At 44.5% G+C, this 17,434-nt stretch overlaps 1 protein-coding gene across 1 annotated transcript; it reads left to right on the forward strand.

Moving 5' to 3' along the window:
- The first annotated feature begins 5,834 nt into the window (after positions 1 to 5,834).
- Positions 5,835 to 16,274, forward strand: LOC136643713 (stromelysin-1-like). Its single transcript, XM_066618978.1, has 10 exons — positions 5,835 to 5,939; positions 6,281 to 6,528; positions 8,954 to 9,102; positions 9,203 to 9,331; positions 10,630 to 10,791; positions 11,696 to 11,816; positions 12,811 to 12,944; positions 13,632 to 13,791; positions 15,231 to 15,334; positions 16,171 to 16,274. Exons 1-10 carry the CDS (start codon positions 5,835 to 5,837, stop codon positions 16,272 to 16,274), a joined length of 1,416 nt encoding a protein of 471 aa, XP_066475075.1.
- The last annotated feature ends 1,160 nt before the right edge of the window (positions 16,275 to 17,434 follow it).

The following is a 17,434-nucleotide window of genomic DNA, read 5'->3' on the forward strand; positions in this document are numbered from 1 at the left end:
TAAGGGTAAGACTTGCCTCATGAACCTTATAGAATTCTTTGAAAAGGTCAACAGGCATGTGGATGCGGGAGAACCCGTGGACATTATATATCTGGACTTTCAGAAGGCGTTTGACACGGTCCCTCACCAAAGGCTACTGAAAAAACTCCACAGTCAGGGAATTAGAGGGCAGGTCCTCTCCTGGATTGAGAACTGGTTGAAGACCAGGAAACAGAGAGTGGGTGTCAATGGGCAATTTTCACAATGGAGAGAGGTGAAAAGCGATGTGCCCCAAGGATCTGTCCTGGGACTGGTGCTTTTCAACCTCTTCATAAATGACCTGGAGACAGGGGTGAGCAGTAAAATATTTCTTTACTTAGCGTGTGGTCAGTCTGTGAAATTCCTTGCCACAAGGTGTGGTGACGGCATCTGACCTGGATGCCTTTAAAAGGGGATTGGACAAGTTTCTGGAGGAAAAATCCATTACGGGTTACAAGCCATGATGTGTATGTGCAACCTCCTGATTTTAGAAATGGGCTGTGTCAGAATGCCAGATGCAAGAGAGGGCACCAGGATGCAGGTCTCTTATTATCTGGTGTGCTCCCTGGGGCATTTGGTGGGCCGCTGAGAGATACAGGAAGCTGGACTAGATGGGCCTATGGCCTGATCCAGTGGGGCTGTTCTTATGTTATGTTCTTATGCAAACAAACTGCCTCTCTGTGAAACTGGAAGCTTTATATATGGCTTTCTAACTACAAGTACCTTATTTTTCCATTTTCTTCTTTGGTTAAATTTACTATGTTTTTATACTTTTTCCCCGTTAGCATTTTGCCCTGTCTTTTTTCCTCTCTTTATTTGTTTACTTATGTATTTGAAAGTTTGATCCTGCTTTTCGACACCTCAGAATGGCATGCCACATTATAAATTGATTTAAAACAGCAAAACGACCTATATAAAATACAATACAATAACAGGTGTTTTAAAACCAAGTAAGAGAAGTACCACAGAAGTGAATTTATAATAAGATTAAAACCATAAAAACAGCATTAAATATTATTAACATTATTATTAACAGTATTTATATACCGCTTTTCAACTGTATATATATATATATATATTGTATATTGGCAACCTTCAGTCTCGAAAGACTATGGTATCGCGCTCTGAAAGGTGGTTCTGGCACAGCGTCTAGTGTGGCTGAAAAGGCCAATTCAACTTTTTGAAGACCGCTTTTCAACTTCAAGACCGCTTTTCAACTAAAATTTCACAAAGCGGTTTACAGAGAAAAAACAAATAACTAAATGGCTCCCTGTCCCAAAAGGGCTCACAATCTAAAAAGATGCCAAGGAATACCAGCAGACAGCCACCAGAACAGACACTGCTGGGGTGAAGTGGGCCAGTTACTCTCCTCCTGCTAAAAAAAGGAGCACCCACTTGAAAAAGTGCCTCTTACCCAATTAGCAGGGGTTAAATAAAACCCATAAACAATTACTAAAAAGGGCCAGTCAAGGAATCAAAGGTTAAGCAAACTGGATGTGTTTTTAAAATGCTGCTGGAAACCACAGAGGAGCCTGTCTTGAAACCTTCTAGGAGCTCATTCCATTGACATGGTGCCACAACACAGAAGGCCCTGCATCTTGTTACCATCCAGTTAGGGGTGGTAGCCTAAGCAGGATGCTACCTGACAGCCTGAAGGACAGGTTTATGAGGAGAAGGATTATGAGGATTATGGCAGGATTATGAGAAGGTGGTCTTTTAGATATCCTGGTACCATGCTGTATAGCAGCGATTTTCAACCAGTGTGATGTGAATGATCCACAGGAGTGCCACAGGAGTTTGGGTGAGGGTCACTTATTAGTAGGGTCATTGGGGGATATGAGCCTTTGACAGCAGTGCGGTGTGCTTTGTCAATTGTCAAAAAACGGATGGTGTGTCTTGACAATTTTAGTGCCTTCTCAGTGTGCCGTGAGATGAAAAAGGTTGAAAATCTCTGCTGTATAGTTTTGAAGATGATTTGGTTTGTATGCTTTAAAGATAATATTCATCAAGCTGGGCAAATGTCCCCTGGATGCAGCTGCTACCTGCTGATCCAAGACTGTGCACCTGCTCTTTCAGAGGGAGTACTACCCATCCAGAGCAAGTTGTGAGGAGGGAAAAAGGTAGAGGGGGGCGGTTCCTAGCCATCCTGGAGAAATTCATGGCATGGCTCCAGCAAGTTCATTGCACGATCAGCTGCAGTGGTACTACACTGCAATGTAGAGTGGCACTACTCTACATTGCAGAGGTGCAATGATAGCCCTCCTGGAGCAGAAGTCTGCCCATGGGTGTGTTCTAGATGCCAGCCTAACACTGTGTCAATGTAGCAACTCCACCAGTGGAGAGGCAAAAACAGGGATGAGATTGGGACTGGGACAGGACTGGGACTGCCACATGGTTGGAATGTGAAGGTATATGGGTGCGATGAGGGCGAGTCAGCTCACACCAGATCCTAACCCGCTTCAGACATGTTCCCAATGGCAGAAAAACGTTACATGAACCACAGAGTTGGTGTAGAAGAGAGTAAACCCACAGGGAATGATGGGAAAGGGAAAAACACCAAGAAAAGTCACTTTAAGCAGTCAGAGCTTCTGGTGTTGGCTCAGCTTAGTATGTTTCATTTTCTTTGAAAACCAGGGTGAGGAGGGTGGAGTGAGAAAATGAGAGGAAGAGGAAATGGAAATGAATATTAGATAAGGTTTCCTGGCACGTAGTCAAGGGTTTTTGTGTGTTTCATTTGGGTCCAAATATGAGCATAAGTTCTTTATAACTATATAATGCATGTGACTCAGTTTTCAATTGTCCTTTGACATCATTCCAATTCTTTGGTTGCTTACACATGCATGAAATAAGGACTCAAGATAATGGAGCTCAGAACCCCTTTCTGGTATAATCCAGCTACCCGGGTTCATTCGGACTTGAACCAACAAAATTCCTAGTGCAGGTCTGAGTAGACCCATCAGGGCAGTGGAGGATTACCCCACGGCAAGGGAAAAAAATGTTCTCTTACCTGAAGGAGACTTCCATGTCTCCCCCCCCCCCCAAGGATGCAGCATGCTCTTCGGTGGCACAGCTGCATCAATGAGGGGAGGGGGAGAATTTTGAAAAGATTAAGCTGTTACAAGCTCAGACCCAATTCTATCCAACCTTCCAAAGCTGATGCAGCCTTGTCAACAGGGCATGAACCTGCAGCGGGGTTGGGGGACAGTCATGGAGGTCTCCTCAAGGTAAGGGAACATTTCTTTCCTTACTTTGGGGCTAAATTGGTGATGAAAATATGAATAGGGTTGTGTGTGTCTTTTAGGGCACTGTGTGTGTCTTTTAGAGCGTGCCCTAGACCAAACCAAGTCCCTTGCACCAGCCCATGATGGTTGTGAATGTGCCGTAAAGCACTTTCGTACCATCTCTGGAGAAGGGAGGCCGGCGTGAGCCCTGCTTGGCTGGCCTAAAAGGTAAGCCCATGCAGGCCAAGCTCAGTTAACTTGGGGGGGGGGGCAGGGCAAGGACCTGGCACAAATGCCGGATCCTAGCCCCTTTCCCGGACAGCCCTGCTCTTTAGGTGGTGCAGATCCAAGTTGCCCCATTGGGGCTGCTGCCACTTTACCCGGAGTAAGGGAAAGCGATTTCCCTTGCCCTGGGCTTAGCCGCAACTGGCTGCAACCCTGCTGACCTGCCTGCTCTAGGGCAGGTTAGGATTGGACTGTCCGAAAGACCTTATTGCACATGGGGGGGGGGAAGGGAAGGAATTATTCCCACAAAGGAAGATAATGGAAGTATTCTTGGAGAGGCTCTAGACAGGTATATAGTTTACTGGGTCCAAGTTGGCAACCTTTCCATTGGCACTTAGCTTTCCAATTCTCACATTTAGAGACTTCAGCTTCAAAATCTATCATCTCTCTCAATAAGTGTTTTCGTAACATTCTCTTAATAGTCTATTCTTTCAGCAACATCACAGATTTTCTTCACTGTGTCTCATCCCTTTATCCATATTGTGATATGTGAGGCAGGACAAATGGAAAATCTGCAACTATCAAATTTAGCTTAAGGCCAAAAAAAAATTCCCAAAATAAAGACATCCCCCATCAAATATTTCATGCTTGCCTGGATAAATTTTGTGAAAAACTGAGAATTCTGTTAATACTGGTAATAACAGATCATTCAGGAATATGTAAAAAAGGTATGTTAATGGCCCAATCCCATCCACATGGTACACTGGTGGATTTCAACTTTAAGCAGCAAGTATACACCCCTTCCCCCACAGATAGCCCGGGAAACACCCGGAGCACCACGGGGGGGAGGGCATTGTAGCTACTGCTCACTGCCACTGTAGGTCTGTGCACCCCCCCCCTTCAATTGGTGCCTGGGGCAGATATCCCCACTCACCACACTCAGGATACACCACTTCCAGAGAGATACAGAGGAGGCTGTGTCAGTGGTTCTGCACCCTGTAGTCTGGCCAAGGACAGGGCTGGGCCCTATTTTGCCCACTCACAGCAACCACTATTGGGACATCTCCCCAACCACTATTGGTGAGAGCTCACATTTTCTATTAAATATGGAAATTTAAATTGAACTCAGGTCATTTATTGAAGGCACCTGGTGTTTTGTGTTAGGTAGTGGTGGACATTCCCTGTAAGATGTCATCCTGGTGCATCTGGAAATGAGAAGAAGCTGCTGCGTGGCCAGGGAAGGGGTCCATACAGTGGCACAGGCCCCTCAGCAGGAATATTGCTTGTGAACTGAGATGCTTACTCTGAAAATTATTATTATTATTATTATTAACAACAGTATTTATATACCGCTTTTCAACTAAAAGTTCACAAAGCGGTTTACAGAGAAAAATCAAATAACTAAATGGCTCCCTGTCCCAAAAGGGTTCACAATCTAAAAAGATGCAAATGAATACCAGCAGACAGCCACTAGAACAGACAGTGCTGGGGTGAGGTGGGCCAGTTACTCTCCCCCTGCTAAAAAAAAAAAGGAGCACCCACTTGAAAAAGTGCCTCTTACCCAATTAGCAGGGATAATATGGGACATGGCAAATGTCAGTCTTTACCAGCCAGTTTAACCAAGCTGCTTGGTTAGTCTGAAGATTGAAGGATAAAGATTGAAGGTTAAAGAGAATATTCTACATTTCCTCCTGTATTCCAGACAAAATTATCAGTAAATATTAATATTGATCATTCTAAAATCATATCTAAATGGACCTTAACAGAAATATTCCAGTACTTACCCTGTTCTTTACATTAATTTATCGTTATCATATAGATATTGATAGCACTATTATGCTATGTTATTTCTATCGTTCTTTTCATTTTAAAATTTCAATCCATAAATGAAAGAAAGCCAGTCAAATTTTAAAAAAGAAAAAAAATCTGAATGGCCAAATCTCTACTAAAAGCCAAAATTATGTCTGAAGGTGGCAAGGATAGGCCTATTATGTACTTCACAGTGTGGAGTGAAGGACATCAAAGCATCATCCGCAAACTTCTAGGAAGATAACAGATTTCCATTTATTTTTAAAAAAACCATTTGGTCAAGCCCAACTACGCTAACAAGGATTGCAAAATTAGGCCTAGAAACCGGTGTTGCATGTCATTCTTTGGAAGAGTGCATCTTCTGTTAGAGAAAATCACAGGAAGTTATAGCCAGCTAGAGGAAGTTATACAAGTAAGAGTCATGGCTCTGTTGCGTTCATTAAACAACCATGGACTATATATAGAGGGATGCTTGGAGGATAGAGTCAGATCGATCGAAGAGGCTGAAGAGACCGAAGCTGACGAGACCAGGAACTCGAAGCACAGACGTGAGCGCAAAAAATGAAGAGCCTGCTACTTGTGATCGCGCTCTGTGGAGCACTTGGGTATGCTCTGCCCATCGGCACAGATGGACTCATCTCAGATAAGGACATGGCATTTGCCAAGGTAATGGTCAATGGTTGAAAGGTGTAAGCTGAGAAGAAACAGAACCCAAGCAACAGATTGGCCAGGAATAGTTTATTAAATGTGTTTGTAAACTGACAATCAGTGTGAGCCTGTGCATAGATGTAACTGGAGAAACTTGGGTTCCAGCCTCTGCTGGTTTTCTTAGGGCAAGTTGCTCTCTGTAGGTTTCAGTTCCTCTATCTGTAAAATGGGTGCACTAGATGAGTGTCTTCCCTCCTGGTCTTGTACTGAGAGTAAAGGCAGAAGACATCATTCTAAAAAGATGAAAACAGGATGTAAGATTTAACTGATCAAATGTATCTGTTCCTTCCTTCCATCAGAAATACATGGAGAACTACTACCCTGATTCTGAAAACACACCTGCTCTAAGGAGCAAAATGAGTGACACTGCTATTGCTGCTGCCAAAATACGAGAAATGCAAAGATTCTTTGGGCTGCAAGTGACTGGCAAGGTGGATGCAAACACTTTGGAAGTCATGAGGAAGCCCAGGTGTGGGGTTCCTGATGTAGGGAAATTAAGCGCTTTTGAGGTTTCTCCGAAGTGGACAAAGAAAGCCCTCACATACAGGTAAGAAGATAATATACTTTCTTGAGTTGAAGATGCCACTTAGCGATTCTTGTTCCTGCAGCACTCAGATGACTGAAGCCTTGAAGATATTAACAGAAGATAGGGATAGAAATATTTGAGATAAACTAACAAAATACCACAGCATTCCCAGAAAGTCCTGTCAGATAAAATAGTAGAAAAATTACAAAAATGAATTGGGCCTCTGTCCCTTCTCTGGGAACAGTAGAATAATAGAAATGAGAGTCTAGGTCAATGTTTCTCAAACTGTGGGTCAGGACCCACTAGGTGGGTCTCAAGCCAATTTCAGGTGGGTCCCCATTCATTTCAATGTTTTATTTTTAATAGATTTGATGCAACCCTGGTATGTGACTGCATTTGGGGAAATGTTACAGATCTGTACTTTTAACAGGCTACTATGTATATTAACAATGATAGTCAATGGAACTTACTCTTGGGTAAGTGTGGATAGGATTGCAGCCTAGGATTGTTAAAAATTTTCCTGCTTGGTGATGTCACTTCTGGTCATGACATCACTTCCGGTGGGTCCTGGCAGATTCTCATTCTAAAAAGTGGGTCCTAGCAGGGCCTAGGAGAGGGGCGTAAAGGGGGTAATTTGCACCCAGGCCCAGGGTTAAAAAGGGGGCCCAGGAGCCAAAGAAGAGGGCCCAGAAATTTCCTGGGATCTTACGTTTTCCTATCAGATTTTTTGCCCTCAGGGGATGCTGGGGACACTACAATTAGTGTGTGGCTGCAGCTACTGGCAAGCTATATATGCTGGGCCAAGGAATGCATACATGACACTCCATAACACAGTGTCAAGTCTGGGAGGAAGCTATACTGCTGCAGTAGCTCTTTGGCTTGTGGATCTGCTTACCATGAAGGAGTGTATAGGAGTTCAGGGACACAGCTGCGGGGCTACAGTTGCTGCAGAAGCAAGTTTTGGTACGCACAGGACACTTTCCATTCTAGTGCAAACCTAAATATGACGATGCATATTTTCTGCATGATTTTCTGTACTTCAGAGATTTTAGAGAGAATTAGGAGTACATTTGTGTAGGGTCCCTGCCCTCGAGGGGCCTGGAGCAGGCTTGTTCCACCCCCAGGGAGGCCTCAGATAGGCTAAAGGGGGGAGGGATTCCAGCACCCTTGTCCTCCTCCCTAGCAGAGCTACCAAACCTGGCCTAGGAGCTGTTTACCTCACAGCTCCCTGCTTCACACTGACTGCCTCTCATCCCTGGCCTCCCTGTTTTATGGAGCAAGCCCGCCCCCTTTGGCCCCGCCCCTTCCTCCAGGTGGGGCAGAAAAGGCCTTTCCTGTGCCTGGCTTGTTTCCTGCAATGTTCCTTGTTTGCCCTGCCAGCCCCCTCTGGCTGGTTGGGGTGAGCCAACCTGCTTTGCCCCCCTCAAGGGCAGGGAAGCCTCCTCACCCTGGGCATGGGGTGCCTGCTCCAGGGTAAGTCGGGGGTCAGGGCATCTGGGAGAGGCCCTGACGGTTTGGTTTTCCATATTACTGTATCTAGCTGCCAATGCCACATGGGTGGGTAAATCTGGGCTCCAAAGACTTTTCCAGCTGTCTCTACCCTTTGCCCCACCCTGTTTTGCCTCTCCCTGCCCCCATTCTGCTTTGCCATCCCTACTCTGTTTCACCCCTCCCCCTTTGCAAAGCGCCCCCAAAGAAACTTTGTACCACCTGATAAAATTCCTCTCAAAGGCCCTGTGTCCCGGTGCTAAAAGTTTGAGAACCTCTGGTCTAGGCCAGGGGTGTCCAAACTTTTTGGCAGAAGGGCCACATTATCTCTCTCACACTGTGTCGGGGGCCGGGAAAAAAAGAATTAATTTACATTTCAGATTTGAATAAATTTACATACATGAATATATTAGAGGTGGAACATGTGAATGAATGAAGGTCTTGCAATAGCTCAAGGCCTATAAAAGGCCTTGCACAAAGCAAGGCCAGCCTTTCCTTTGCTGCCACTGCTGCATCACAGATGTGAAACAGCAAGCAGTGGAGGAGCCCTCTTCCCACAGCTCACATGAGAGGTCAAACTCTTGGCTGTCACGCTGAGAGCGGTTGCATCAGGCCGGCATGGGCTCCAGCAAGTCTCCGGAGGCTCATTGGAGACTGGGGGCTCCCTGAGGGCTAGATTGGGAGTCCTCAAGGGCTGCAAATGGCCCCAGGACCGGGGTTTGGGCACCCCTGGTCTAGGCAGTGCATTGGTCCTTATCCTGGCTGCACAAGCCCAACAAAGCTACTTACTGACCCATCTGAATGCAGCTAGGAACACCTGTTTCATGGCAGATGTACACAGGTTTCTTAGCAGCCAAATAGAACGATTGATTACTCTTATTGGTAGGATGTGAACTTGGTGAAGCCAGAAGTATCACAGCTTTAAAGATCATTTCATTCATTTCTGTGTATTTTACAGCATTCAAAGCTACACACGAGATATGGATCGAGCAGATGTTGATAAGGCAATTGAGAAGGCTTGGAAAGTGTGGAGTGAGGTGACCCCTCTGACTTTCACCAGAGTGGACGATGACTCCGCAGATATACTGATCTCTTTTGGTGCCGGATGTAAGTGCACACATGAAAATAAATATCAGTAGATACACCTGGGGTTCTGGCTAGTGGAGTCTCTCATACAGAAATTTACTGTATTATTTTACTTTTTAAGACCATGGTGACTTTCATCCTTTTGATGGACCTGGTGGTGTGCTGGCTCATGCCTTTGTACCTGGCAATCACGGTTTCAGTGGAGATGCTCATTTTGATGAGGATGAAACTTGGTCAAAGAATTTGAAAGGTATTTCATACTTTTTATTCCTACATTACATTACACTTTTGTTTGTAATGTTTTTTAGGTGGTCTTAATGACACATGCAGCAAAATATTGGGTTGCAAGTACATGCAGGTCTCAGGGTATTAAACAATACTATATAGGGGATTCTCCATTAATGTTTGTTATAGGAAAAAAAAAAAAGCCTGACATTTCCTTCTAAATGCTCCATTCCAGTTTCATAGTATTTTCATTAAAATCAATGAATGCAATGTCTTTGGTCAGTGTTCTAGTAAGTGTAGTGATATCGAATAGGGGTGAGAGCAGAGGCTGGTCAACCTGCTACTCACCAAGCTGGATATGGAAAAAAACAACTGGTGGCCTGCCATATGATTGACAATCCCCCTGTATACTGGAATCCCCTATAGGAAGGAAGGAAATAGAGGACATTTACTAAAATTCAGGTGAGCTGCTATACATATATGGTAGCTTGTTAGTTCAGCTACAAAACTTAAGCATATAACACAAAGGAAGTGGGAATGTCTCTTTCAATGCCAAGTTTTTTGCACATACAAATGTACAGCTCTAATATTGGTCATATTTTTGCATAAGGATTATGAAAATTAAGAAAAGATCATTTTATTTTGAAACTTTGCATGGTCTATACTATGTACTATATGTCTCACAACGTTGGGTTTGGTTCAGTAGGCAAACTGGTGTAATACTCCCACAGAGATACTCATATGGTAGAGACCAGATACCAACTGTCAGGCAGAAAGGCAGTGAGGTCTCTCAGCAAGGACATCAGGTAGAAATTGACAAGTCCATTGCTGCTATCATGTGCAAACTGAGTGGGATGAGTGACGAGACGTATGGTCAGCGTGTCGTCTGAAAGCCTGACATCTTGGCAACAGTTTCCCAGACCTTTCATGAGGAACATTAATCTTCATGTAAAGCCAATGTAATTTGCCACCTAGTAGCAGATAGACGGTGAATGAATCCTCAGAGACCTTTGTCTCTTGTTCAAGAGCAAACTAAGGGTCTCATGTGTAGCACAATGTGTGGGCCAATACCTGTCTTTCAGTCATAGCTGCTCTATTCTTTGTTGGAACTTATGAAGGAAAAAAACTTATGAAGTTCTTTGTTGGAACTTATGAAGGAAAAAGAAAAATTCAGGCCAAAAAGCCTTTCTTCATTCAAGGTGAATGTTACCAAGGCTACAAGAAGACTCATATAAACCCACATGAAAAGGCTTCAGGAGAAGAACTTCTTGTACAGTAGAACAATAAGTAGCATTTTGTAAATGGCTTTGGTTGTCTTTCCAGGAACCAACCTTTTTATTGTTGCTGCCCATGAGTTTGGTCACTCACTGGGTCTCGACCATTCTGATGTTCGTGACGCTCTGATGTTTCCAACCTACCAGCCTACAAAGCTCAGTAAGTTCAGGCTTCACCAAGATGACATTGAAAGCATCCAGTCGCTTTATGGTAAGCAAAGACAGCCAGCTGAATGTGTAGATTGATTCCAGTTTGCCAATCTTGGCCGTTTTCTTGGGTCAGAATGACCAGAATAAAATTGCCTACATACTTAATGGGAAAAATGAAGAGCTTCCTGGGGTGGTGCTAAATATATAAATATGATTATCAAGAGATGTATTTCTATGATGGTCACAAATGGCTGAGTTTATGTAACAAGGTCTGGATGGTCATGGTTAGAGATGAACCATTTGATTCATGTATTCCCTCCATCCAATTTTTTGTTTTACGCTGTTTGTATTTTAAATATGCCAGTAAAGGTTTCTTGATTCCAGATGAACCCTGAAGCACCCCTGCTTGAATGTTTGCATAGCAGCAGTTGCTGCCTCATTTCAGTTGCTTGTCCGCTCTCCAGATTCTTCTGTCCCCGGAGAGTAAACATGATGGCCCATAAAAACAGGGGAAGAATGGGGGACCAGAATGCATCTTGCAAGGGTCCTTCTTCCTTTCTTTGCTTCAGTGGTACCAGCCAATTATACAGCTATCCACAGACCAAGGTCAGCCAAGTGTGGACAAAGGTAGAGGAACATCTTGTGTAGATGGTGGACATTTCTCTCTTCTTAACTTCCCCTTCTGGACAATAAGGTTGTCCACTAGCATGCTGCTTGGCAACCCAAGTCAAACCTGCCAATAAAAGTAAGTGGCTGGAAGGATGCCATAGGGGAGAGAAGGAAGAGGTTCTCACACATTAGGGTGAGTTTAAGGGATCTAATACTGCCTGACATGACTTTCTGGATTTATTTTGATCTTAACTTTGCATTCTACCATTGACTTTAGTCTCCTGCAGTTCCAGTGAACTGCATCTTTCCAAATTATGAGTATCCTTCAATTAATTCTATTCATGCTTTTTTCTAAGGTCCACCAAGCAGTGCACCAGACACACGGTTGCTGTCACCATTCTCAGACCTGTGTGACCCACAGCAGACTTTTGATGCTGTCTGCACTCTCCGAGGGGATACCCTGTTCTTTAAAAACAGGTATATTAGGAACAAATTCTTTGACCTCTTCACAGCTCATCATTTTCCTTCACTGAATGTTTTCTTCTTCCCCACATTGGCACATGTTCAGCCATGGGGAAAAAAAACATGGGCACTCATATGGAAAGTCATTTGTGAGGGCAATGAGGGTAAAAACAATGGGGAATGAAAGAATTAAGTCATGACATTCCCCATGAACAATGCTTCATTGTTTTGGGGCCATGTGTTGGCTCCACCAAATACTTCCCCCACTTTCACTGCTAATCTTAAGAGTGTGTGCTTGTGTTGGGAGGATGCACAGTTTTTCTGAACACATCTTTCTAATCCTACCTTAAACAATAAAAAGCTCAATCAAATCAAAGCAGGGCAAGATTGTACATAACACCATTAATTACTCTCCCACTTTCTATGTTTTTGATACTAGTGAAGTATATTTCCTAGCAGTCAATGAGTCAGTGTTCCACAGGGCTTTGTTTCTTGCCTTTCAACTCATGACACTACTGAGGGCAAGGATGTAAATAAAACAAAGCTTTATATGGGTGGGAGGAGACCCCAAACTCAGCAGTTTCTAGGCCAGTTCTCATTGGCAGCACAGCAGCCCCCTCCCCTCAAGAGGGCCTTGCAGAGGAAAGGGAGATTTGAAAGAAGCAAGGAAAAATAGGGGAAGCAACACAGTCACCTGGAACACAGCCCACTGCCTGGCCCCTCTTCTGCAGTACAGTCTTTGCTCTGGTTTGAAAAATTCCATCCATCAATGATTGAGCAGCATCATAGGTAACTCGATTGTTTTGGCCACTAGTATCATCCTACTAGTAAACAAGTCTTTTTCCTAAGTCCGTTTGACCTATGATTTTGGAAACTGGGCTTCAGTTAAGGTTTGCTGCATCAGCTCCAGCCACTGCATTGCATTTAACCATGACACACACAGGACCTTGCTGGCAGGTATTTTGATCTGGCTCAAGCTCAATATTCTTGCTGTCTCTTTTCCCCTTAGCTCGATCTGGCGGAAGACTACTAGGAGAAAAGATATCATGAAGGGTTATATTGGACAATACTGGCCAGATTTGAGGGAAGGCATTGATGCAGCTTATGAAGCCAAAGAGAAAGATACAGTCTATCTTTTCAAAGGTAACCATTCCAAGCCATCAGCATTTCTCTTCCACCTGAATTCAATACAAGTTCTGAGTCTGGAGGGAGGGAGGAAGAGTGGACCACTATTGAGTGGACTACTGTTGAAGTTGTGCAAGAGGCCAAAGGCATGAGTCCTGACATATTCCCAAGAAAGCGCCTCCATGCAAATTCAGGGAAGCTCAGCTACAATGGAGCAAATTTGTGATTCACCTTTAGTGGTTTCACTACACACATTTGGAAATCACATATGGTGAAAAATAACCTGAGAGATATTTCAAAGTATTCCAGTATTTAGCAGGGTAGATAGGGGCTCAATGCCATTCCTTGTGGCTATCCATCTGGAGCAAAAGGGGCAGCACCAGTTCCAAACCCAGAATTGAGTGAGTGGGTGCAGCCTATGTTACTGCTTGCCCTTCAGTTCTCAGGCCAATAAGGCTTATCTTAAAAATTGCTAACCAATCACCAGGTAAAGGTGATACCCATCACATCTGCCCTTCAAGGCCGACATCTCACAGATCAAGTCTTTCCCAATTCTCACTGCTTGGAAGAAGAGTAGTGCCTCTAAGAAAAACTGGAGTCTATTGTAGTTCCACTCTGAAATACAGAGACCCCTGTGCTTTTGATTCTAGCTTCTAAAATTCTATGCAAATGCCTTTCAGTCTCCTAAATGCTTTTTCCCCCCAGGACACAAATACTGGGCTTCCAAGGGGAATGTTATCAAGCCAGGTTTCCCAAAGAAGATCCACAGCCTGGGCTTCCCAAAAGCAGTTCGGAACATTGACGCAGCTGTTCATGATGAAAGAACCAAGAAGACGTACTTCTTTTCTGGTGATAAGTACTGGAGGTCAGCACTGGACAATCTTGAGAACTCCTTTATAAATGTTGACTTCTTTGTAATGGCAGTGCATTCCTTTTTGTTGAGTACCATGCATGTTCACACTAGGTCCCCAAGTCAGTTGCAGGTTTTGCAGCATCACAGACAGTTTTATCCTATTAGTAAGAATGTGACCAACTGTTCTTAAGTGCCAGGTATTTCAGAGACCCTTTGCCTCCAAGTCACATCCTCTATCAAGTGTCATATATTTGTGAGTCTCTGCGCAGAGATGTGAGTGGTCTCTTTCTGTGCAGCACTTACAATGTCTCAAGCACTTCTAGAAATCCTTATGATGCTAATAATCACAACTGAGGAAATTACACTGATTTTTCTGGAGTGTTCCCTGGTCAGACCATTGCTCTGAGCCTTATGCTATAGTGCAGCCATTTTCAACCAGTGTGCCGTGGCACACTGTTGTGGCATGGATGGTCTGCAGGTGTGCCGTGGGAGTTTGGGGGAGAGTCGTTTGTTAGTAGGCCATTGGGGGATGTGAGCCCCCCACAAACAGCATGGTGTGCCTTGTCAATGGTAAAAAAAACAGCTGGTGTTCCTTGACCATTTTAGTACTTTGTCAGTGTGCCATGAAATGGAAAAGTTGAAAATCGCTACTATAGTGCTTTGCGCACTGACCTGAGAGTAGACATCAGTGAACTCCTTGGGGTTATTTTTTTCAGAATATGCACAAAAAAAGTGCAGGATAAAGTCAGAAAAGGGGCGGGCAAAAGAGCAAAAGCAGGGCACAAACGGCCACTCAGACCTTCAATGAACCTGAATTAGCCCCTTGAACGTTCTTGTAGGAAAATGTATATTCCTTATTGAGTATGAAATTCCTCCTCTATTAACAGCTCACATCAGTGAAGAGGAACCCTTCAGCCTTGTCTGTATTTGGTTTGAAGCTGGCCTGGCTTAGACAGCATGTGCATTTCCGCCATTGTGACTTTTGTAGCCCTCATGTCTCCTGAAGTTATGCCTAGGCTGATGGACTCAATCCAGACAAGAGGGAAGGCATGGAAGGAAGGCTTTACTACAAATAATTCCCTTTACCCTAAAGGCAGTAAATCTATCCCCCCCCCCCACAGTCCTATTGGGATAGAGCAATGACTATCAGGACAGGCTCCCATTGGTGTATCTCAGTCTTCCCTTGAGGAACCAAAGAGTGCTCGAGGAAGCATGATGCATGGGATGTGGGTGGCACTGTCTTATCAAATGAAGGTGATTCCAATATTTGGTCTGAAAAACCTGGATTCACAGATTGGCCTTACAGTCAACATTCATGCAGAATGCCTCCAAATATAGGTTCACGCCTAAAGTGATTCAGTTCAGCTGCTTCTGCTGGCATCAAAAAGTGAAGCTCAGCAGGTCAACAAAAAAATCTTCTCGTGTTAATTGTCAACCCGTTTATTTCTCAGATATGATGAAACCACAAGTTCCATGGAGAAGGGCTATCCAAGAAAGATAGCAGCTGACTTCCCTGAAGCTGGCTCAAAGGTGGACGCTGCCCTCCAGCTTGATGGTGAGCAGAAGATGATCTGCTTGAGCTTTCATGCTTTAAGCAGTCCTTTGTCATGAGGGCTGAATAGTTGTAGTTCCTAAAGGGATGAAGTATCTGACAACAACTTTTGAATTGACAACATGTCCAAGCAAGAGATCCATGAACAGGAAGAGGCTTCCCCTGGTGCTTCAGTATAGCACCCAGAAATAGATCAAAAATCTGGGGACAAAGATATGATATGCTTTCCTGAGCTCCATCTTGTACAGGCAGGAACAAGATACAATGGAGAGCCTAATCCTTTTCACCCTTCCTCCTCCCGATTCAGCAGTGCTAAAATGGTTACTGCTGCATCCTGTAGGGGGACAGTTGCAGAGCTGTACTCTGGGTAAGGGACAATTGTTCCTTCACTGGGGGAAGCCTCCATGGTGCGGGATGGGGTGCCTGCACAAAATAGCTAAATAGCCACACTGTGGGTTCATGTCTGGGACAGGGGTTAGAATACAGGGGCTGCCCCTGCCACTGAACCTGCCCTCTTCCCAGATCAGCTCCACCCTCCCCCACCCCTCCCGCCTCCACTGTCACCCTACCTCTGTACTCAGTGTCTTCTCACTGCTCCAGGAAGGCTCCATGCTTCCTTCTGATGCTCCAGGAGTTTGTGGTTTCCCATAAAGCTGGATCATTTTTTAATGACTGGTGCTGGCTGCTCCAGGTAGATGCAGCAATAAAAGGCACCATTTGCTATAGTTCTTGCACTTTTGCTGACAGCCAAAATACTTGGTATATGATCGGTCATGGGGGACAGCATTTGGCCTGCCACCTCAGCTGCTGGGACCTGACCCTTCTCATTACTCTTTTAGGACACCTGTATTTGTTCAGCGGCTCAAAGCAGTATAAATTTGACAGCAAGAGCAAAAAGTTTCTTGGAATTAAGAACAGCAACAGCTGGTTTGGCTGCGAGTGAAATGCGAAGGAGGAGGATGAAGGCCTCAAGACTAACAGCGTCTCAGCTTCACTGGATAGCAAGCATAACTTATTTTGTGGTTTGTTGGCCACTGGGTTTTCTTGAGCTTTCAAAAACATCAGTCATTGCTGAATTGTAAGAGGAAGAAGAGAAATTAAGTAGATATTTATGTATTAATACAAATTATTTCATCAATGTTATTTTTCTCTTAATTTATATATTATTGCGTAATAAAGTAATTTTTAATTGTATTGATATTATATATATGGTGGTCTTGGCTTATTTCTTTTTATGCAGTTTTGAAGTTGGGCAGCTGTTTTGCCAGAATCCCAGTCCAAGCTTCACCTAGAGAACTTATGCCTACTTTAATTAGCTCCCCTTTGTTCCCCAATAATGGCCTTAGTTCTGCATTGCAGCACTGCTGGACCCCACCACCAGGGTAGCTCACCTGTTCAACCATCAAGTCCTCTTTCCTCCCATCTCCTGCCAGCAGCTTCTTCAGCCACCAGAGCAACACCTTGGTCCTCAGCAGGTCTTGGGCATGGCAGCCATGCACCAGTCAGCTGTGTCTCTAGCAGTTTCTGTTCCAGCAGTCTCCAACAGCCCCCATTCCAGCAATCCTTAGAAGTCTGTTCACAAGGGAAAATATTGACATAGTGGGCATAACGGAAACCTGGTGGAATGCGGAGAATCAGTGGGATACCGCAATCCCGGGCTATAAACTCTACAGGAGGGACAGGCAGGGGCGTGTTGGAGGTGGGGTGGCCCTTTATAAGAACATAAGAACATAAGAACATAAGAACAGCCCCACTGGATCAGGCCATAGGCCCATCTAGTCCAGCTTCCTGTATCTCACAGCGGCCCACCAAATGCCCCAGGGAGCACACCAGATAACAAGAGACCTCGTCCTGGTGCTCTCCCCTACATCTGGCATTCTGACTTAACCCATTCCTAAAATCAGGAGGTTGCGCATACACATCATGGCTTGTACCCCATAATGGATTTTTCCTCCAGAAACTCGTCCAATCCCCTTTTAAAGGCGTCTAGGCTAGACGCCAGCACCACATCCTGTGGCAAGGAGTTCCACAGACCGACCACGCGCTGAGTAAAGAAATATTTTCTTTTGTCTGTCCTAACCCGCCCAACACTCAATTTTAGTG

This window comes from Tiliqua scincoides, chromosome 3 (assembly GCF_035046505.1).
Source record: "Tiliqua scincoides isolate rTilSci1 chromosome 3, rTilSci1.hap2, whole genome shotgun sequence".
Taxonomy (NCBI): Eukaryota; Metazoa; Chordata; class Lepidosauria; order Squamata; family Scincidae; genus Tiliqua; species Tiliqua scincoides.

Excerpts from the sequence above, each read along its gene's own strand:
- LOC136643713 (XM_066618978.1), top strand. The coding sequence starts at position 5,835 with ATGAAGAGCCTGCTACTTGTGATCGCGCTCTGTGGAGCACTTGGGTAT. Across the intron at positions 6,529-8,953 it reads AAGAAAGCCCTCACATACAG|CATTCAAAGCTACACACGAG; the intron begins GTAAGAAGATAA and ends TGTATTTTACAG. Across the intron at positions 11,817-12,810 it reads ACCCTGTTCTTTAAAAACAG|CTCGATCTGGCGGAAGACTA; the intron begins GTATATTAGGAA and ends TTTTCCCCTTAG.